Genomic DNA, 24,686 nt, shown 5'->3' with positions numbered 1-24,686 from the left:
TAATAATAATAAAATGCATAAAATGTGTAATCTTGATATGGCTGTATGCATGGGACATCTGTTAAACATTGCTGCAATCAGTTCATTCATTCCATGCAGATGTCCCCTGCAGTCACTGGTATTGGGTTTTATTCCCATGCCTGTCAAGCAAGATATGATACTTGTTTAGTTTCTCTATGGTACACATACATCTCTCTCAAGTGTCACACTGTCATGTAATGTAATTAGTAGTGCATAATCCATTTGTCACAGGATTACCACTGAAATGCTTACCTAAATTGCAAAGTATCACCACATCAGCCCACGGTACACCTTGGTAATTATATAGGTCCACATGATGTGCAAGTGTTTCTGAGCTGGGAATTTCTGGTTAAAGGCTTATTCTGCCTGCTTATTTGAACTGTTGCTTTTTGAAATTGGTGCGCCTTGGTTGCTGTAGCATAAACTAGATTCAACCATCCTGAATCTAGTTTTGTTTGTATAACTTGAGCACTAATCCAGGCCATCTCTTTTGGAGAAGGTTCCCCTGCACCCTAGTGGCAGGCGTGTGCAGTTAGAACTTGTCTGATTGAAGACTGCTGGAACAGGGCTTAATTTTGAACCTTTTTAATGGTTAATTGGGTAATTCGTTTAAATCAGTTTGTTCGTTTTCTATTGTTATATAAAAAAATTGCACTTTATTCATGTGCTTTTACTGTATTTTTGTTTCTTCCTACTTTACTACTTAATTTAGCTTTTGCTGCTTGTTCTTAAAAGTACTTAATTGCATTTATTCTGCTGCCTGTATTACTGCTTGTTGTTAGACTGATTAGATTGTAACTGTTATTCTAAGCCTTCGGTAGAAGCACTTGGGCTTCAGACTAGTTGTTTGCATTAAGAAGGTTTGTGGTCTGCACTGTTGTGGCAGGACAGGTAGCTTACATCCTTCTAAGTTGGCAGTTGCTGATTGAAGGTTTAGTGTCTGTTATTCTAAAAGTGTATTAGTTCTGGTTTAAGCACTTGGGCTTTGGGCCAGTTATTTTACATTAAGAAGGTGTGGTCTGCACTCTTGTGGGAGGAGAGGGTAGATTCTGCCCTTCTGAGCTTGGTGTTTCTGGTTAAAGGCTTATTGTGCCTGCTTATTTGAACTGTTTCTTTCTGAAATTGGTATGCCTTGATTGCTGTAGCATAGACTAAATTCAGACCTGCTGAATCTAGCTTTGTATAACTTGAGCACTAATGCAGACCATCTTTTTTGGAGAAGGTTCCTCTGCACCCTAGTGGTGGGAGTGTGCAGTTAGAACTTGCCTGATCGAAGACTGCTGGAACAAGGCTCAGTCTTTAGCTTTTTATTGTTTAATTGGTTAATTTGTTTATATATATATATACATATATATATATATATATATATATATATATTTTATGCATCATTGCTTAGCTAGGTTTAAACTATTCCCGGTGCCAATTGCAATTGCCTCATGTACACAGACAACCATCTCCTCCTACCACCCAACACTACAACCTGTGAGAGATGCACTTATATAGCCAAACTGGAAGCAAAGCTCTCTTCATCCAAGACTAGACTAGACAGTCAAGAGGAGAAGGAAAACACTTGTACCACACCACACTCATCACATAGTCCCTCAAAACCTACACTACCAAAACACACACATAGAAACAGGAAACACAGACCTACATTTGCGGAGACTCTCAATAAAAATCTGCTCAAGCAACAGAGACCTCCAAAGCAGAAACACAAGCAACCTCCACCCCCCAACACAACCCAAATGACACACAGCCCACAACCTCAGTGTGCCACTCAACCACAGTCCATAAGGCACATTGATGTTCCACTCACCAGGCTAAACAAGGAGAAAGCTACTGTCAGCTGCCTGTCGGGTGCCAGGATCCGCCACATAATGCACGCTCTCAGGTCACTCCACAACAAGTACAAATATGACTCTGTCATTGTCCATGTTGGTGTGAATGACCTGAGACATACCTCCCTGGACTACATGAAAAGAGATATGGAGGAGCTCTCCAATCTTTTAGCCTAGGCAGATATGACCCTAGCAGTAGCATCCTGCCATCACCCAAAATTATACCACAGTACAAGGACAAAATGATTGATTTCAACAATTGTCTAAGCTTCTGGTGTCATTATAAGGGGATCCAGTATCTGTCTGCCTGGGATGACATGTTCAAAAGAGCATGATGCTTTGCCAGAGATGGCCTGCTCCTGTCCCCCTTGGGATTCCGGTTACTGGCTAAGGCTCTTGCCCCCCCCTATAGTGCCTTTTTTTAAGCAAGGTTCAAATGGCAAATTCCCCATCTTAAAAGGTACAAGCAAGCAAAATCTGAGGGTAATACTACTCAAAATGCATTCACTTGAGGCACTCCTTAAATGGAGAACAATGACATCTGTGCAGTGACAGAGACCTGGTTTAAGGCTCCAGAGAGCACAACTGCATTACCAGGCAATAATTCATACCACACCTTTCGGCCAACTAACCTGGAATAAAACACTAAAGGTGGAGGCATGTCCATATTCATTAAGGATATCCACACCTCCAGGCTAGTTGCTCAGCATAATGCATCTGAGATTATCCAAGTGCAACTAACTCTGGGCAAGACCACAATCCAAATTGTAACTTGCTACAGATCACCCATCATGCCCCAGGATTCCCACTCCTGATTTCTTGATACAGTGGAAAATATTAGGGTACAACCCAACACACTAATAATGGGCAATTTCAACTATCCCACCATTAAATGGGAAAACTACTCATGTACCAATTCTTTTGCTCAACGTTTTTTGGAATTCATAAATTCCAATGCCTTGGATCAACTTATCTACACCCCCACCAGGGGCAGCAATATCCTAGACCTGGTCATTACCAACATGGGGGACAGCTGTTCCACACCAGAGGTCAGTTCCTCATTGGTCAGATCTGACCACAAGCTAATCAACCTAGACATCCACATCCTGCCACCACCACCCATTAGGAAAACCACCATAAAAAATTTCTCCAAAGCCAACTTCGTGCTTCTTAAGACAGAAGTGACAAACGTCACGACACCCATGCAGACAGACAGGAGAGGTAAGACTGCTGAATCCTACACAAATGCACTTTATAAGTACTTACACAAGTGCATGGATCGTGCTACCCTTACAGAACCAAGATGCTATCCTAAAAAAAAAGGAAGCTAATCTGGTGGTCCCCTGCCATAAACAAACTCTACAACAGATGAAAGAAACTCTTGCAAAAAAGAATAAAATCCCATGATTGGGGGAACTCCCTGGTCAGCCTCAGTAAGAAGCTGAGATCCCTAATAAAATCCTCCAAAGCTAGTTACGAAAACAACATTGTCACTGATTCTAAAGACAGCCACAAAGCATTCTATAGCTATGTCAAGAATCTCAATGGCAACACTCAGATCTGCTCTGACTTACAGCACAATGGCATTAAATATGCAGTACCAACTAATATTGCCAACATCCTGTCAGTCAAGTTCATTGCTAACTTTACCCCTCTATCACCCCCTAAAGGGCCCATCTCTATGCCGGAAGAATGCAATCTTCCTGTAATCACAGCTGCACAGGTAAAAACCACACTCTCCAAAGCTAAGAACACAGCATCCATGGGACCTGACAACATCCCAGGCTACGTTCTGCATGAACTACTGAATGAACTGGCACCCCACTTTAGCACCATGTTCAAGTCATAGCCTCACCTCAGGCTTTGTGCCCACTGAATGGCGCACATTAATGGTTATCCCACTCTACAAAGGGGGAGCCACCATGGACCCTGGGAACTAATGCTCCATTAGCCTAATGAGCCTGGTCTGCAAGGCCATAGAACATATCATCATGGATCTTATACATAAAGACATTGGTAATCTCCGAACTCTGGACCCCACCCAGTTCGAGTTTGTAAAAGGCAGATCATGCCTCCTAAATCTGATAGACTTCTTTGAAGCAGTCATCAAAGCCATAGACGAGGGTAAGGAAGCTCACACAGCCTATCTAGATCTCGCCAAGGCTTTTGATACCATCCCCCACTCTGGAACTATAGATAAACTCACTAAACTAGGTATAATCCCTATGTCACAAGATGGGTTGCCAACTGGCTCACTGACAGAACCCACACTGTGAAAGTAGCAGACTCAAAATCTGACTTCAGACCAGTGACAAGTGGAGTACCACAGGGTTCAGTCCTGGGTCCTCTCCTGTTTGGTATCTACTTTTCTAAAGTACAGGCTAACACAGAAGCTCTTGGGCTAATGAAGTTCACAGATGACTGCAAACTTGGAGCCATAATTGAAACTCCTAACGATGTGGACATCCTACAAAAGGGCCTCATGGAGACAGATGCCTGGTGTCAAAGCCATGGCCTCAAGCTCAATGCCAAAAAGTGCATTGTTGTCCCCTTTGGTAAAAACTCTGTACCCATGAGGTTCCACATAGGTGGTAGTCTTACTTAACACTGAAAGTGTGATAAGAGACTTTGGGAGACAGGTGGACATGTAGTCTCTCCTTTGATAATCACATCGCCACAGTAGTCAGGAAATTCTTCTCCGTGGCACACCTCATCACAAAAGGTTTCTCATCCAGGAAAAAAGAGGTCATTGTTCCCCTCTACTTGTCACTCATTAGACCCAATAGGGTACAACGCCCCTTTTGGTATGTACCTCACAAGACATCTACAGTAACTGGAAAGGCTGCAGAAATACCTCACAAAGAGGATTACCAGCCTCAAACAGATGCCCTATGCAGACCATCTAAAAAAACTCCAGCTTTACTCTGTCGCATAGCACCTACTCAGAGGCGATCTCTGCCCTAACATACAAAGCTATGTCAAACCCAGAGCTGTTGGACATGCTCCACTTAAAGAAATCCCAATCCTTCCAAGCTACACACTCTAGTTACCAAAACCTTGTCACTACAATAAACAGAACATGCTGGATGAATAGATTTCTGTCCCAGAGACTTCCCATACTCTGGATCAAACTACCTATCAATATCAAACAAAGCTCCGTATTAGCACTCCAATAAAAATCTTGATGATTGGATGGGAAATAGGAAATTCACCCCGGGGATTACCTCTGTGGCTATGCTCGACAGGAGCACAGGAAAATAATTTTCTTGGGTGGCGAAAGCCAGGGTACCTTTTTGGCTAGGCTTATATAGGCCCTAAGGCCAATAGCCTAGTACCTACCTATGAATCTATGTAGTTGTGTATCCGCAGTTGTCACTGCTTGGTCCATACTGTCCCATGTGAATAGCTTGAGAAGTATGTACTTGCTACAGCTGCTATAGGGAACTTGTACACATAAAGAAAGGATAGACCCATAGAGTAGATAGTAATACTTTGTCAAGTAAATAGCCTATAATGTTACTAATGAACAATGTTTCTCTCTCTCCCCACCCCTTATCTTCATTTATTTATTATTGTTATCCATTGGTTATGCTTTACTATTAACATATGTTATTACATACCTGTAAGTTGGGGCATGTGTTTTATTATTGTTATGTATTATAATGATTGCATATTAACATATCTTGTTGAATTACCTATTTTGTTGGCCTTATGCTGTAACTGTTACTGGCGTAATGTTAACATACTGACTGTTCTGCTATTTATTGATGTTTCACATAATATGCATTGATATGTGATTGTGGTAATTACACTGTTCTGGCATGCTATTACTAACAATGTTTTTTTTTATTACTAACCTATACTTATTGCTATAACTCTATCACCACAGCAGGTCAGGGTAGGCTGCTTCCTGCTGATCTGCCTACCTTGCCTCAACTGGCCATAGCACCGGGTCCTGGCATGTCTGAGACCCAGGCTGGTGGTGCCCCCTCCACTACCCTTGCACCATCTGCAGGGTCAGGTGGAACGGCCTCAGGAGACGGGGCCTGGCCACCCCCTGGGAGTGGTGGCAGAGAGGCTGCAGTCACCCAAGAGCAACTGCCAGTCATGGTGCACAGGATCATTCATTGGACCTATGAACATCTCCTATGTCATATTGAGGGCACACTGACCAAATTAGTGGGGCAGGCTGGCCCTGGTACCCAGCTTGCAGCACAGCCATCTTTGGGGCAGTGAAGGAGTAGTGTCAACTGTCCCATGGGTGAGGATCAGAATCCACAACACCCATCCCATCCAATGTGTTTACTCCCTCATGTATCAAACACTGCCTCTGTCTGCTCTCTTGTCTGTCTGCAAAGGCATCCCCTCCTACCCAACTTACCTCCCAACACATACCTATGTCCCTTCCCCAACATTCCACTCTCTCCTTATAAAAAAAAAAAAAAAAAAAATGGACAACTGTCCCACAAAAAATATTGCCCCATACAATGCTCTCCATTTCGCACACGTCCATTGGACACAACTAATTTGGTCCAATTGGCTTAACAACACATTTATGTTGTCCACACCCTTCTCTCTGGGGTTTGAGAGTCCAAATTCATCTATAAAACCTGTCAAAATGCACAGTTGTTGCTGTACAAGAAATGGATAGATATGTTTTTTCCTACACCAATCCTGCACATCCCTACCTGCTTTTCACATTGTTTTCCCCCTGCGTGCCCCATTTCATCACTTTCCTATCACCCCCTTTTTCTTTTCTTTATTTTTTTTAGCACGGGTTTGTGGGGAGCGGCAGGGCATGATGCTTCACTAAGCTCAGGGTAAATGAGCTTTAAAGTGCTTTAATGTCTATAAGTGTCTATTACAGTGTTAGTCTTGTGTAGAAAATAAACACCTCTGCCAAGTGTTGGACCTGGGCCCCTTTCAAATATAGGAGACTGCATCGATCCACCATGCTACACAGGTCTGTGGTTAAACAGGTGTTTCAAGCAAAACATACTGATTGCTACTTACAGTCATTAAGCATGTAACTTAAATAAAAAAGCTACTGGAAAAATGGGAGTATACCTTGGACTCTGTTGCAATAATTTACCAGAGGACAGCCAAAGACTTAATAATGGATGTAAGTGAGGCTTGTGATAGCAGGTATATGTGCCCTTTTATCAACAATTTGTGGAAAGACACCTGCTAAGGCAGCAATGACAAAGTACATGTACAACTGGGACCCTGGTGCAGAAAACAGAACCATATAAAGCTATGCACATACTCATGGATGTAGAAATGTTTCACACAGCCTGTATATGTGCAAATATATCTTTCAAATACATATATATATATACATATATATATATATATATATATATATATATATATATATATATATATATATATATATATATATATATATATATATACATATATATTCATTGACTCAGTAGCTCAGTGTGTTAAATGCCTTGCTTGCAGAACTTTTTGCACACACAGTCCTGGGTTTAAATCCAGTTTGGTGTTGCAGTTCAATTACTTTATTGTGATGACAGCAAGTAATGACTGAGTCATGCATTCATAATCCACACAGGTAACTACTAACTAATATACTGCTACCCAGTTTTGCAAGTCAAAGGCCTGCAGGAAGGGATACACTGCACGTATCTGTGTAGCCTAACTATATGTTGCCTACTACTCTGGTATTGGCACTGTTGCATAAGAGACGTTACTTAATCATATGCCTCAAATGGACTGTAAAGGGTACCCTTACACTATCTCTGCTGTAAAGACAGGGCTGACACAGCTACCACACAAACACAAGCAGCTTGCTGTCCTCCAAAGTGTTCACAACCCCCATGTGTTTTAGCCTGTAGCAGCAGCTGCAGCCTGTAGCATACACAGCTGTACTTAAAGGTAGCTGCTATAGACCTACCATACCCCCAACCCCCTAGAACAAGAAATCCGGACACAGCCGTACTTAATGTGGGGACAAAGGCCCAGAGTTAGGGACATGTTTTACAGTTTGCTCTTACAAAGATACTCAGGTGATAGACTAACAGCTATTGATTTGTTTGCATATTCTGACAGGTATGAAGTCTGACACTCAAATGTGTCTTTCATTACTGACTTAAACCCACAATGATTTGACAGTGATTTGACAGATGACCACAATGTCATGGGACACTGACCACACATATTAGGCAAAACTGTGGACATACTGCATAAATCTGTACAGTTGACAGTTATGATACCTACCCTCTGTGATGCTGTAGTCTCCATGCCTCAGTAATATCCATCTGAACAGCTAAGAAAAGAGCCAGGTCTATATGAAGGTCTGACATATTTCACTGTGGTGGTATGTCATTGCCTAATAGTGCAATTCAGCTGTTTTGGTTGCAATTACCATATCAGAGCCACATATTGGCGCAGAAGCAATTACCTGTTAATAAGCAGTACATTAAAAAGGCAAATAGCTGCCTATGGGGAACAAGTCTGTACGAAACTTACCTCACAGAGAGGCCATCTTTGCAAAACATTACTGGAAACAAAGCTCAACAAAGGAGTTCTGCACTCCACTAGGTATGTAAATGATGTCTCCATATAACAGGAAGCAGATGGGGGATGTAGGTATGGGGAATAGGGATTACAGCAGTAAGCCTGTCCTACACCTATGGTAATGAGATGTCATTGATACTCTGCTGTCCTACACCTACAGGCATGCCTCTCAACTGTCCCTGATTTCACCCAAGTCTTTGCACTGTCCCTCTTAATCCCTCCTACAATGAATGGCTGTTGTAGGAAAGCTAGTGGATTACACATAATACATAGTGACAATAAGTAAGGGTTTACACTCCTGTAACATCAAATGATGTACAGTAATTCACTTCCTCTCATTCTGTCAGTGTCTCACATAAATAGTCCTAACATATTCAAAGTGTCACTGATGTTGTCTGGCCAAGTCCTTGTTTCTGTTGACATTTGTCCCTGTATGGTTGACAGCTATGCCTAACATACCTGTCAACCTCTTACAGAAAGTAATCTGGACAAAGCCATAATTAATGGAGGGACAAAGGCCCAATATTAGGGACACTTGTTAAATATTGCTCTTAGAAACTAAGACAGTTAATACAATGACAGGTATTACAGTAGTATGAGTGAGTTATGAGGGGTATGATGTGTGAAACCCAGATGCCTGTCTTTATTTTCTGACATCAACCATCAATGATTCGCTAACCATTTGTCACACATCTACAAATTTGTGTGAAAATGACCTAAAGTATGAGGCAAACATCTTGATATTCTGCAAACATTTGTATAGTTCAGAGGTAGTATGTCTACAGGGAACATATACTATAGCAGATTTGCACTGATTACTGTCATTGTGGCACACTGGTGTTGCTGGACTGTCCCCATACAGTTGTAATAACACACTGCTATTAATCTAGCAGTGCCTGTATGACATATTAGTGGGAGTTTGCCCATAGGGGACAAACCACAGTAGACTGCGGTGCTGGGTGTAGGAAAATGCAGCAGAATCTGCCATGGCACACAGGGACATAACCCAGTATTGCTACTATCTTGGTTATATCCACTCACATAGTGTGTTGCCAGAATGTGGGGTATGACGTGTGAGGAAGAAGTGGATAGGGCAGGACATTATGGGTGTGCTGGATCTGCACATTGTGGATGTCCACATACCTGGTCCTGTAATGTGTTCCCCTTTTGTTGTCTTTCAGGAACCATGTACCGCAGGAGACACCCCCCCATCTCACAGGCAGAGTAACATCATAATGGATGGACTGAGACATCACTATCAGATCTTGAGTCCAGGGGGTGGCAGAATCAGGAATAATGGGTAGCATTGTGGGCAGAACTTGTGCAGGATGTAAATCAGATTGACCAACAGGGAGGAACTATGAGCAGTTCCAACACTGGTCCACAGACATGCTGAATGTTGCATGACAAAGGGCAGCTGCTGTTGCCAGGGATCTTGCCCCCACTTCTGGAGAGCCTGAGATGGAACAACCACTCTCAGCCACAGAGGAAGTCCTGGCAAACCTAAGACCACCTGACTGCACCCAGTCATCCATCATGCCATACATTGTGGAGGTGTGTGCCACAGTGTCCACAGCAGAGGATCATCCAGCTAAGCTTACTGTGTTCACCAGTGTAATACTGTATCAGTCATTGTGGCAAGCTGTACATACCCGTACATGGGTGTCAGGTCAATCTACATTGGGGGGGGGTGATGTTTAAGCTCAGTTGTGCACATATAATCAGAATGTCAGCAATACAGCCAGTAACACAGTAGCTACTGTATAAGTGGATATATGCAGATATTACCTTGTGGTGCTGCAACATTTAGTGGTACTGACAATATCTCTCCCTCACCTTTTCAATGGTCCATCAGATGTTAGCCAAGCTCATGGTCCTGTACCTGGTAAGTATGATACTGTTGCTGTATGGATCATATACATCCTTGGAAAGTTAAGGGCTGCCATGTTGTCCTATGTACAAATGTTGTGTTTAGCTGGAGTAGAATACTTGTATGTTCCATTCTGGAAGTTAACTACAGTGCATAGGCTGGCTAATCACAGGTGTGTATTTGAATGAACATTAACACATTTGCACTTATAGTTATGAGCATCTATGCAGGCTGGTATACATGAGGCAATTGCCCCAAGATGCCTGTTCAAACACAAAAGGAAGATGGTACATAGCTGAGGCAGTGACACTAGCAGTGGCAAATCATTCTCAAGATAGGTGTGCTGGGTTGTATGTATAGTTCTATCACATATATTTTCATATTGCATACCTTACAGGTATATTGTACTGGCAACTGTAACTGGATGTTGCTGAAATGCATGTTATAAAAGCCTTGACTTGTATGTGTATGTTGTGAGGTTGTCTGTTGTGCATGGGAGCAGAGATGAGAAGACGTGAAACTGGTAATGCAGTTGTGGATTCTCATCTGTATGAGTTTGTGTGGATTACCATACATACAGTAATAGTGCAGGTAGCAATGTACTGCTTTTGTCTTGGTTTTCACAGGTGACCTGGGGATTGGAGTCTGTCCCCCTCACAACCTGATGTAAGTGTCTCATCAGACTCTGATGATGATGGTGGCACAGGTGGGGTTGACAGGGGCTGAATCTGTCCCAGAGGATGACAGCCATCTTCTGCCCCATTGTCTCCGCACACAGTCAGCATGCCCACACATACCCAGTCCCCACAGGCCACAGATATTGGACAATCAGAGGCTGGAGACATTGAACAGGGAAGTGTGGCAACTATGTCTCCAGAGAGTGTAGACACTGTCCATAGCCATAGACCTAGCTAGGTCCCATACAGGCGGATTGACAAGGGTGTTTGTAGGAGGCCTGCTGTCTCTCCAACACCTGTTTCTGGTGTCACATCTTGGCATATGTTTCGGGTCATCATGAAGGCACAGACATGTCCTGAACACAATGCCAGACATATGGTTAGGGTTATGGATGCAGCATAGTCTGACATCTGTGACTGCTTCCACCACATTGAGGACACCCTGGATCAGTTCACTGATGCAGTGGACAGACAGTGAGCTGAGACAGTGTCTGTCTTGGACTAGACATTGTCTGTTCTGGGACATCTGGTTGGAGTTTGGCATCTGACATATGGACGTAGGTCAGCAACACCATCTGCTGAGAGTCCACGTGGCTGTGCACAGTCATGGTCCTGTAGTGGCAGTACCTCCAGCACTACAGAGGGAAGTGTGCTGTCCACACCTCAACATGGCAGGCCTTGAGCATGTGTTCCTAAGTGGTCCCATGGGGGACACAGCCCCAGCAGAGCGTAGTCATTGAGCCAATTCTTGTGTTAGGGGCCAGGGAAGGTGAACTGTCCACTCTACAATGTATAGTCCACAGTTGTCCACCATACACAAGTGTAGGGCTAGTACTGGGCTTGACTGTGTACAAGCACACACTCAAATACCATTGTCACATGCAGGTCACCTAGAAACACGACACTTCTCCATGGCCCATCTAACCCGCACCCATTCCTGACTCACACACATGTTGTCAACTGTTTGGCACAGCCTAAGCTTCCAGCATCCCCACACAAAACCCTGTGCCTGTGATGATAACTGTACCTCATCCCTGTCATCCGTGCCATAGATGCAGGGAAATGTTACTATTTGTCTGATGCACAGGGTGACTTTATTACTTGACAAGTACTTGTGTAGTGCTGTACTGTTTTGCCATGCCACTTGTTGTGGCCCACAACAGTGGCAGGATCATACCTCTCAACTTTACCAAATCTCTTGATTTTTCCCAGTTTTTGAGGTCCAAATAATGGGGTGTCACGATTCCTGAGTGGCACTCTTTAATCTCCAAATTTTCTGGACTTTTTTTTTTTGTTTAATTTTATTTCCGTTGTTTTCTTTTTTTGGACTGATGTCATTACGCGGAGGCATGCGCAGTGACATCAGCTTCGTCCAGCTTGTTGGAATTCAGCTGAGGGCTCCAAGGGCTGGGCCAGATTATGAGAAGCCTGACAACATAAACTACACATTTTGGTCTTCCAGTACAAGAAGCCTGAACTTAGGACTTGTCCTGAATTAAACATTCGCTACAGTTATACATGAGAACCTGAACTACATATTCTGGTCTTCCAGTTAGGAATGAGAAGCCTGGACTACACATTCGTCTTCCAGATAAAACACACTGAGGCACTGAGCTGCTACTACATTTATCTTCCATAGATAACTCGTATTGGATCTTTCATAGATGTAAGCTGCCAGCCTGCCATTCAGGAACACGCATGCAATTTGATTTGCATTCACTGCTATTTATTTGATGTGTGTGTGAGGTCTGCTGCTATTTATTTGAAGTGGGAGGTCTGCTGCTATTTATTTAAAGTGAGAGGTCCGCTGATAAAAATGATTGCATTCGGTTTCCATTTAAGCACTGTTTGTGCATTTTCATTTGATATGGCTTTATATTTTCATATCGCTAAAGTGCTTTTTATGGCCTTTCAGTATGAGAACTTGCTTCGAGCTCACATTGCATAGTGACTTGTTCTCTTCTGCTTTGCTATTCCTAATCTCTGTGATGTTTTTCACAATATTTATTAGGCTTTGGGTATTATCTGCAATATTTTGTTTCATGTAATGGTTCAATTTTACACTGCATGTCTGCAAGACTGCCCTATCGTTTTGGAACTAGGTCTTGTGACTAACCATAATAGTTGCAACAAAGATTTTCTTTGTAAAGATCATAGTATTTTGTACACTTCAATGCATTTTGATGCAAGTGTGCAGTGCTAGGTAGTAGGAAGGTATCTATTGATGTAAGTGTGCTATAACAACTTAGAGATGTTTTCATGTTTATTGTCATAAGAAGTGATTTGTGCAGTTACAAATAGTTTTAAACTGAAAATAGACACGTCACCCACCAAGGGATAAATGCTCCATATCCAAAAAAGTGCAAAGTAACTGTAATAAATATAAACGCTCAGGAGCAACCCAGCACAGAACCAAAAGTTCAGCATATATCTATGCACTGGAGGTATAGTCTCTAACAGTGATAGTATTTGATATAAATTCCAACAGCAGGTAGATAAAATCCAGAGGCAAAGTAAAAATAATATCTTTTTATTCCAAACACACGTGAAGGTAAGCGCTTTCGCCAAGAGGCTTTGTCAAACCTTGAACAAACAGAGTGTAAAATCACCTACTACTATATATCTAACTGGTAATTAGCTAATTGATACCAATCAAGTCAGCAGTCCTCTTAAAGTCATAGGCTGAACACTGTCAAGTGCTTCTAAAAATGTATCATAACAAATAAGCATATTAAAACATTACATCCATATGGATAAAATTCAAAGATGAATGAGTATGTAACAGTTACCATGATTAAAAATATATACATATTAACATGTAAAATAAATATATATCACAGAACATAATTTTAAACACTGGTGTACTAACCCCATCATTTACCTAACTACCAACTTCCTATTTTTCAAGACAGGTTTCAGGGGAATTTTATCATTTAACCCCGGACTGGCATGTGCTTTAAACTGTATTATCCATTTAACTTCCATTCTTTCCGTGTGATTCCTGACATCTCCACCCCTGATACCAGAATGATTCATTTGAATCACCAAGAAACAAAATGTATGTTCTGTCCCTACTTCAAGAATATGTTAGGATAGGGCATTAGTATTGGAACAAATACGTATCTGGTATAGATGTTCTCTGATATGATCTTTAAGCCTCCTATCAGTTTTGCCTGCATAAAACTCAGGGCAACATGTGCATATTGCTATATAAAATATGTGTCCTGAGTTACAGTAGGCCACTACGTTAAACTGATAACACTGTGTGGTCACTGGGTGTACAAACATATTATGTTTAAAAATGTAGGGACAGTAGTTACAGTTGTTACATGAAAATTTATCAATTCTACTGAGATTTTACACTCTGTTTGTTCAAGGTTTGACAAAGCCTCTTGGCAAAAGCGCTTACCTTCGCATGTGTCTGGAATAAAAGGATATTATTTTTACTTTGCCTCTGGATTTTATCTACCTGCTGTTGGAATTTATATCAAATACTATCACTGTTAGAGACTATACCTCCAGTGCATAGATATATGCTGAACTTGTGGTTCTGTGCTGGGTTGCTCCTGAGCGTTTATATTTATTACAGTTAAAAATAGTTTTAGTATTTAACATGATTATAATAAAGAATGCAGAATAAATTATTTGTAATCATCAGTATCTCTCTCATCTCTTTGTCATCATAAATGTTAAAATGCTGACCTGTGTATACTAATGAGAAATTCTACAGTTTTAGTTGACCAGAGACATGCCAGCATACTGAATTGCTAGTGAAATGTACTAGAATAACTTTTGCTGTCATGAATACTGTTCTTTCCTAAGCAAATGTAACAAGGGGTTATATACCATGATTTCTGGCCAAAATGTTGGTGTTCGAAGTGGAACCTAGAGAAAAAATATAATTTCATTAGCAGGCTGTTACCATAATACATATTGAAACCATTATGCTCATGTAGCTGAACAAGTGTTGGATATGTTCTCTTGCCAGTGTCCGTAGTACACAATGAATGATTTTACAGTTGTTTCATGGTTTAATACCTCAAAGGATTAATTACCTACTAATAATATCTTATTTGGAAATATTATTTAAATTAAGTGACTTCTAATTGAAACACGAAAGTAAACTATAGATGCATTTTCTTTGAATGTGGGTTTCAATGCTGTTTCAATGAATGTGAGTTTCAAGGGCAGGGAAGTTGTAATGATAAGTCTGTTTTCACTGTGAGACTGTATTGCTTTGTTTAGCAGATGTCTATTGGTGTTTGTGCTATAAAATAGAAAGTAAAAGTTTTAAATGAAATCCAAATAATCACTGTAGAAGTAAAGCAGTATGCACGTTAGTGTTTATGGTAAATGAGGTGAAATAGCCAAGTAATAGGACACTGGAATGGCTGCAGGGGGAGGGCTATGTATGGGTGGGGGGACATCATTTGACCATGATTTTGTGAGGGAGAAAGGGTGGCATACTCAGACAGCCCCAGGCAGCACAAACTCTAGCTACAACACTGATCAGTAGGCCATGGAGAATTACTTTTGGAGGCCCAATCCTAGCAAACTACAATATTCTTTTGCTAAGCTTAGAATATTGCCTACCAGTAAATGCCCTACTTTTACCACAAAACCCACATACTGCAAATCACCAAAAACAAAATCCTAAGGCTCATAATCTTCTCCCTTTCCAGAGAATATCATTGCTACACATTCAAAAATGGTTATCATTTACTACAGGATCTGGGGTCCATATTTTGGCTGTCTGTTCTTCAGTTTGTATTTGAAAGTTGATATCCCACAATCCCATTAGAGTGGGCAGGGTTTCATAATTATGTGTCCAAAAGATTTCTACCTATTTTGTAAGGGCTTTGTCCAGATTTTTGATGTTTCCAGGTTGAGAGGTATGGGCGGGAGTGTTACAGAATGACAGGTGTGTCACCGACTTATGCATGTTTCTGTTGCAGGGGTCTGAGGAAATAAACCATGGACATATGGCATCAATACAGTGGCACAGAATGTCAGGGCAGCACAGCAGATATGACATCAGCATGGTATGGCACTATATGTACATGTCTCCCTATGTGCTTATGTGTAGAACAGTCTATCAAGGACAATGGGGGCAGTCAGCGTACTCATGCATTTATACTTTTCGATAAAGTCTGCTGCTCTTGATACGTGTCATCTAGGTTTTCCGAACGTACAAATCAACAAGGTGTGGTGATGGAGTTGACACATCTACAAATAATATCCAGTGTCCGGGTTAGACAGGTGACGGACATCAGTTATGAATTTGTAGAGGGAGGCAATTGACCATCAGCTAGTTACAGGGCCATAAAATGCATAATCATTGCATAGGGATAGTCTGTAAGGGCATGTCTGTAGTGCTGCAAGGGTATATATTTGGCTGATGTGATACTAGAAATCCTACCTAATTAGTATTACACACTACAGCTTTCAGTAGTTATCGCATGCTCCATAGAGTTTATCTTATATTAGACTGTCAGCTAGCACTCTTAAGGTGGATGACATCAGCAGGCCTTGTAATAGAGGGCAATGTAGAGGCCATCAGGTAATCACAGGGCCTTAAAATGCATAATCACTGTACAGAGGTAGGCCATGTGGGCATGTCTGTAGTGCTGCAAGGGGATATATTTACACACACACATATGCGCGCATACACACACACACGCACACATGCACATACACACACGCACACACACACACACACACACACACACACACACACACACACACACACACACACACACACACACACACACACACATTGGCTAATGTGATATTAGAACCCCAACCTGTATAGTAGTACACACTGTAGCTTGGAGTATTTATTGCACGGGACACACGTTATACCTGTTGCATATGTGAATGCAGGCACAGTAATTGTGGAGTACACATATTAGCTTTCTGTTAGCATGTGTGTCCTGCAGAGTGGTATTGCTTTTTTACTGTTACTTTATTTAGTGTCCTGGGAGTGATATACCTGTTAATAGCCCTGCTATGTGTGTACAGTTAACAGTATGGCCATATGTGGTCGGTTGCAGTTAGATAGGTAGACATGTGGCCAGGGACAATATGGCTTGTCAAAGGCATGCATTGCAACCATTCTATATTACACCTGCTGAACTGTGTCTGTCTACAGGAGGACATTCTGCAGGCATAGGGGTCTGTGGGTAAGTGGGTTATGTACTGTTGCGGCTTTGGTCTGGTCCCATCAGACAACTGTTGTGATGTGTAAGTGCAGATAATCCCAGCATTCAGAGGTTATGTGAGAACATTTGTACATCTCCACACATTATACATAAATACAGACACACACACACACACACACACACACACACACACACACACACACACACACACACACACACACACACACACACACACACACTAATGTGTATAAATGAGATTTCTCCTTACCTGTTGCTGTGCGTGTACATTATTTAAATGTTTTATGTAGATATATGTGGAGAGTCTGTGTATCATTGTACTTTATATAGCTATATGTTTAGTGTCATCATATATATATATATATATATATATATATATATGTGTGTGTGTGTGCCGCATACTGGTAGATATACTGACCATGTGTGAGGGGGATAGGGACAGACAGATATGTATATGTAGCTGTCTGTATGTACAGACATATTTCCAAATAGCAGGTCTTTGTGAGGAAGAGACAACAGATTTGCACTCAGGTTAGCTAATTGTAGGAGCATGCCCAGTGTGACTGTCAGTACTTACAAGTTGACTCCCGGCTAGACCTACCTGTACTCCGGTTTGGGATTTTGTGTGCTGCATACATTGGCTGCTGTACCTGTTTCTGCAGTACAGCACTTCCCTGTACTTGTCCAAGGCATTCACTGGATGTTTGCTGTAGTTAATATGTGACTCATACCTCTCAAATGTACAGATTTTCACAGACTGTCCAGATGTTTGCCTCATAGTTTTGGTCCTTTTTCATAAAAGTGTGGTTGTCTGGAAAATTAGGGGCAAATGATTACATATTGAAGTTAGAAATCCACAGCTCTGGTGACATTTGAGTTTCAGACTCCATACCCATCAGGATAATCATGCTAATGCAAGACCTGTTATTCATTCAACTTTCTAAGTTTGTAATAGCAATATTTATACATTGTCCCTATTTTTGAGCCTTTGTCCCACTTTTTCTTCATGGCATTATCCAGATTCCCTGCTCTAACAGGTTGAGAGGTATGATGTGATTGGGGTACATGATGTAACACTACACACAGGGTGACAGTCCGCATACCTCTCCCTGTACAAGTTTTTGCAGAATGTCCAGCATTTTGCCCCATATGTCTAGGCTGTTCCTCATACATTTGTAGTTTTCTGGTAAAATACTATAACATGCAGTCAGTGAATTGTTGTAAATACTGACACATTTAAGTGATGGCCTTTACATCCTGCAGCTAATCCGTCCTGTTGCAAAAATGCTGTTATACTAGCCACCTTCTAGGTTCATCAGAGGATGTGTAATGTCTGTCTGTAGTTGTGGCCCTTTGTCCCTCTATTATCTCTGGCTTTGTCCAGCTTTCTTTCAGTAACAGACTGAGGGGTATGAAAGTCTGTGGGAATTCCACCATACGAGTACCTCACATGCAAAAGATGTAGATGCTGTAAGATTCAAACCATCAACACCATCATCCATGCTAATGTCCCTAGCCCTGTGGGCCACACCAGCCACCAGACAGAGAGATTTCATTCTTCACACTGTCAACAGCATACAGACATACATTGTCACCCCTGCATTATGTGGGAAAGACTGCATGTCACTATAGGTTCTCTGTCTCAGCCATGGAATTGTCAGGTTTGCTGACATATCATTGCAGACGTACTGTTACAGCAGTTGTTTTGGAACACTGATGTGTTGGGGGGGTGGGGGATGACCATCCCATGCTCTGCTGGCATAGACAGCCATGCAACTGTCCTGTGAACCAACTGTTTGCCATCTCCTCTGTGTACTTTAGTGGATTTTCCAGCCATGTGGCTTAGTGAATATTATGGGGCACATACTATTGGACAGAGTACTTGTCCCAAGTGGCTATTAGATCTCTGCAAGTAGCCCAGTAGCCCACTATATTCCCTTGCATACATGCGGCAGGTCTATACATATGCTATCATATTCTAATACCCCTTACAAGTGGTATATAAGAAAGTATCTTACCTTGCAAATGCAGTAGTTGGCAGACCTATAGTTCGGGGTTTACTCTGTCTGATGTATGCAGTACACAGCCAATACACGGTTAGGTGCAAGTTGTGTGGGCTGGCTGGCATCATTTTTACTATATGTATGCGAGAAGGAGTAAGGTGTCAATCCCTAGGACCCTAGGTTGTCAATGCATGTGCCAAGGCCAGGGCATACTGGGCATGTCTCCATCTGCCTACAGGGACAACCTCAGGGGGATTCCTCCTCCGAGTCCCCCTGTGGATGTGGCTTTATGGACCTAGGCACTGGTGGGGGGGGGGGTTGTGCATCCCTTCCCTTCGCTGATCCTGCTGCAGCTATTACTGCAGGATCATATTGTGTAGCATGGCACATACTGTGAACATTTGAGCACATGTGGCTGGAAAGTACTGCAGGGCTCCACCGGATGTATAAAGGCACCAGAACCATAACTTCAGCAGCCCAAACACACTCTCTATGATGTTCCTAGTTGGTACGTGGGCCTCATTATGGCGTTCTTCTGTAGGGGTGTGTGCATTTCTGATGGGTGTCATTATCCACGGTTCCTGTGCATAGCCAGCACCTCCCAGTAAATGGCCATGTAGGATGTCCCCCCAGGAAACATCTGGTACAGCTATGATGCATACCAGATATGGGAGTCATGATGGCTGCCAGCACATACATTCATGATAATGCCATGGGCGTTGCACATGACCTGGCAGTTGATGGAGTGATACCCCTTGTGATTGATGTAGATTCTACCCTCCTCATCAGGTGGTGCCTTGATGTGTACATGAGTCACTCTATGGCACCCAGTACTTCAGGGTAGTGTGCTACACAGTAGAAGCGTTGCATACTGCTGACCCTTTCCTCTGGGGTGTGAGGTAAATAAATATGCTCACTGGCATGTGGTAGCATGACATCCAGGAACTAGTAGAGTACCCTAGCTGTTGATGCCTATGAGAACCCCATCATGTCCCCATTTGGTCTTTGGAAAGTACCCATAGCTAATATCCTAAGAGCTACACATACATTTTTTTTTCCACTGGGATGGGTTCCCCTCTGTTCGTTCTGGGTCTGAGTTGAGCATGACAAAGCTCAGTGAGTTCTTGTAGTATGTCCCTGTTTACTCTGTAGCACTCTACAATCTCCAGCTCATGTAGCTCCTGGTAAGTTACCCTGGGCCTGAACACTCTTCTCCTTCTCAGTCTAGGTCTAGTGTCAGTAGCAGCACTAGCACTGACCTCAGCATCTAGCGTATACATATGTAGCAGACCTGCAGCAGCCCCTAGCATTCCTTCAGTTAAAAATCCCAAGTTTGCACTCCACTGGTGCAGAGTTTGGGGGTGAAATCAGACTGTTGGGTGTATGCAACCTTTATAGTGCTCTGCTGTAGGTACAGCCTATGTGATTATCTACCTATGAGCATTCCACCAGCTAAGTACATTATTAAGTGGTTTTAATGGACCTAGTTTAAGTGAAACAGGGGTCATCATTAATTAATATATCATTGGCTTTCTCAGCCAATTTGTTTTTTTTTTTACAACCTTCCTCGCTCAGCACTGCGGCCCGCCCTGCAAATCAATGCCACAAAGATAAACAATGCTCAGCAGTCAGGAGACACACCCCCATGGGCAGGCATGCTCAGCATAGCGGTGCACTGGGCAAACACATGGAAACCTGTAGAAATGAATGCCCCAAAGGTAAACAAAGCTTAGTAGTCACTGCACACACACCCCTGCTCAGCAGAGCGCCATGCTGCTCAAACAGGGGCCATTGAGCACCAATGAGCTTAAAAGTTTGTGGACACACTCCCTTTTGATGTCAGCTACTTCTTCTGTGGACACCAAGATGGTTGTGTGCCTACATAGATGGGATCTGTTGACACGGATACCCATTTCTGCTATTCAGTAACCCCACCTCATTTGCAGAGGCATCTTTGCACACAACCTGGATACTGCATGGTTCCCGGCCCTGCCTCCTTCACAACAGCACCATTCCAGCATTGTAGCTACTCCACATAGGCTTCTATTATACATTACTGTCACATACTGCTAAAATACATTTTCACACCCTTTTTTCCCATAATGGCATGTTTGTGCAATGAGACGTGCCTCTCAAACATCCCTAATTATTAAAAAAAAATATTTTAAATTATTTTTCATATGGTTTTGGACAGACAATGGACAGTTTTACACATATTTGTGTCTGCTGTGCTATTTCTGTCCTTCTAACTGCACTTTACAGACTCTGTTGTCTGTTTAACATCCTACACACGGAATGTTTCCATGTAAATTACGGACACCAACATGGGGTCTGCAGAACTGCCTATCTGTTTGCTGGATCACTCTACCTCCCTTATTTGCATGCAGTTCACCTGCTTATGATGTGATTTGCATGACATGGATATTTCCATGTAGGAGTGCTCATGCGTGCCGCTCAGCACTGTTTACTGGATCACGCACCTGCTTACTTTTGTGTAAGTAGTGTGCCACTATATCTACACTGAAAAAAAAAGTCTGTGAAGATTTATTAAATTCCCCCTCATAAATTAACTAAAGTGTGTGTTATACTGGCTCATGTTCATTTTAGAAATCTTAGTTATCTTGACATATTTCGCAAAAAGTAAGTTTTGAAGTAAGTCATATTCATTAAACAGCAAAACATATGTACAGAAATAATACAATGAATACAAACACAGATCTCCTACTTTTGTTGTAATAATAATAATAATAATAATAATAGGTACTACTGGCTCATGCAACGTGGTGGCACACACACCACCTTCATTGACTCCCCAGCGTGCACACACACACAAACACACACACACACACACACACACACACACACACACACACACACACACACACACACAGACCCATAGATACACATACACACACACTCACACACACAAAAACACACACACACACACACACACACACACACACAACACACACACACACGTGCACACACGCACACACATGCACACACACACACACACAGACAATAAACACTTGCTCCGCCTCCTTTGTGTGTGCGTGTGTGTGTGTGTGTGTGTGTGTATGTGTGTGTGTGTGTGTGTGTGTGTGTGTGTGTGTGTGTGTGTGTGTGTGTGTGTGTGTGTGTGTGTGTGTGTGTGTGTGTGTGTGTTTGTGAGAGTGTGTATGTGTGACTGTGACAGTGTGTGCCAGCATAAGGTGTTGTACAGCTTTTTAAGCTGTTAGTTGGGGGTCTATCTCAGTACTGTGGTGCAGCTGTCTTTGTAGCCGCATGAGGTTCACTAATAACAGTCAGGTTCCTATGTAAGAACCACATTATAATAAGGCTATTTTTTCTATATTTTGGAACATAATCAGTGCACTTCACATGTAACTAGAGTATTAATAAACAGAACATTTCATTATTTGCATGCTGATATATTTTATTTAATAAACAAAATAAATTTATAAAACTCTCATCCCACAACTGGCACTAAATGTTGGTACAGTGCTATACTTGGACATTCTAAGCCTGTCATGTAAGAGGAGGTGGTGGTGGTGATGGAGTATCCTCTGCCCCATCCTCTTTACCATAGTGTTGCACATTGCATTTAGCCTCCTCCTGTAACATGTACTCTTCAGCTGTTATCCTCAGGTGCATCCAGATGTTACGTAGTGTGGGCCTCACTGCAACTTGGTGAAGCTACTGGAATCACGCAGCATGACACCTGCCAGGACCACCTATGTAGCCTTCTCACATGTCTATTGAATACCACCATGGGGGGGGGGCATCTGGGCACCTGAAATACCACTTTAGGATGCTTACAGCTTGTCTATCCAGTGTGTGTGTCTTTCTATCTTTTGTAACAAGCCATTGCAGATGCTTGACAGTGATTACCACAAGCAGTTGCAATGGTAAAGCACTATAACTTATGTAATCTATAGTACATGCAAATAGCATTGCTTTTTTGTTGCTACCTCAAAGTTATCCCTCCCTCCTTCCATGGCACATGCGATTCATTACCTAGACCAAAACATGCACAACCCAATGCATATAGCTACTAGCCAACATTACTCAGAAGTCTGAGGAGCAAGACCTTCCAGTAAATAACTAGAACAGTCAGACAAAACATTCTCTACAGATAATGAAAAAAAAAACAGGCAGACAGAACAACACTAGAAAGGCCTGGTGACTGTAAGATATAAACCAGACAAACCTGAGATGAAACAATGCTCTTCAATGTCCAATGTTAGTTTTGCCAATATAAAAAGTAGAACAAGTGGCACAAAAACTCATATAAATGACCCCCTTGGTGTTACAGTCATATTTACCTTTAACAGTAAGCATGAATGGGCATCCTTGAACAAGAAAACTACTAACTTCCAAGATATACCTATATTGTCTGCAGGCCCCACATTTTTTCATTCCCCAACCATTGGTGTGGCCATTCAATTGTTGCATGTTGGTTTCAAAAATACCCTTAAAGTTTTTGTTATTTTTATAAACAAAATTTGGGTTCTGGGCGCAACCTACCAAATGTCCTAATGATCCAAAAACCATTGCCTAGTGTTTCTTAATCATGTCCTGTAATAAATAAATACCTGGATTGTGTTGCAAAACATATACTTGTGACAAGTTATGCCAATCATGTCAAATGTTAGTTCCCTGACCATCAAGATTAACAGAATTGGTACCCACATCATTGTTGCATAAAAGGGGCTTATATCTAACATTCCTGTTTTCATAGGTTCATATGTGTGTACTAGGCCAATGGCCCTGGAGCCTTTACAAGCCTAGACCACAGAAGTGCGCTGGCATCATGCCTTCATTAGTTCCCGGTGCCTCTATCAAGTAGAGCCACTGGAGTGATCCCCGGGGTGAACTTTCTATTTTCCATCCACTCATCGAGATTTCTCTTGAAAAGGGCCAATGAGGTGCTCTGCTTGACATGTATGAGAAGTCTATTCCAGAGCATGAGCAGTCTCTGGTTTATAAACCTGTTCCCTTCAGCATGTTCTGTTGATTGCTGTAATGAGGTTGATGTCCCTTGAAAGTGTGGTGCAGAGGGATTGGGATTTCTTTAGGTGTAACATTTCTAACATGGCTGGGTCAGACATGGCTTTGTAAGTCAAGCAGAGACTGCCTCTTCAGAAAAATGCTGGAGTTTTTTGAGTCTGTCCATGTAGGGCATGTGATTAAGGCCTAGGATCCTCTTTGTGAGGTACTTCTGTGGCCTTTCCAGCTGTTGCCCTTGTTTAGTGAGGTACATGCCAAATGAGGCATTATACTGGATGATTGGTCTAATGAGGGAAAAGTATTGAGAGATTTTGACCTCTTTCTTCCTGGATGCAAAACCCTTGGTAATGAGATGTGCCACATAGAAAGATTTTCTACCACATTGGCAATGTGGTGGTTGAAGGAGAGGTTGCTGTCAATCTGTGTCCCCAGATCTCTTATAACGCCTTCAGTGTTCAGAGGGCTACCATCAATGTGGTAATTAGTGGGAACTGAATTTTTCCCAAAGGGAATGATGATGCATTTTTTGGCATTAAGCTTAAGGC

At 42.1% G+C, this 24,686-nt stretch overlaps 1 protein-coding gene across 1 annotated transcript in view; it reads right to left on the bottom strand.

Annotated features, from left to right (window-relative positions):
• The window catches only part of LOC122792903 (CUB and sushi domain-containing protein 1-like), a 4,548,980-nt gene extending 4,543,012 nt beyond the window's left edge, over nt 1–5,968 (bottom strand). Inside the window, exon 1 of the mRNA XM_044060461.1 lies at nt 5,809–5,968. Coding sequence (XP_043916396.1) covers nt 5,809–5,968 — 160 coding nt within the window. The remainder of the gene's footprint in view (nt 1–5,808) is intronic.
• Between the last annotated feature and the right edge of the window lie 18,718 nt (nt 5,969–24,686).

This window comes from Protopterus annectens, chromosome 2.part0, assembly GCF_019279795.1.
Source record: "Protopterus annectens isolate FY-2018-M chromosome 2.part0, PAN1.0, whole genome shotgun sequence".
In the NCBI taxonomy this organism is placed as follows: domain Eukaryota; kingdom Metazoa; phylum Chordata; order Ceratodontiformes; family Protopteridae; genus Protopterus; species Protopterus annectens.
This window is presented reverse-complemented; position numbering and strand designations above follow the sequence as displayed.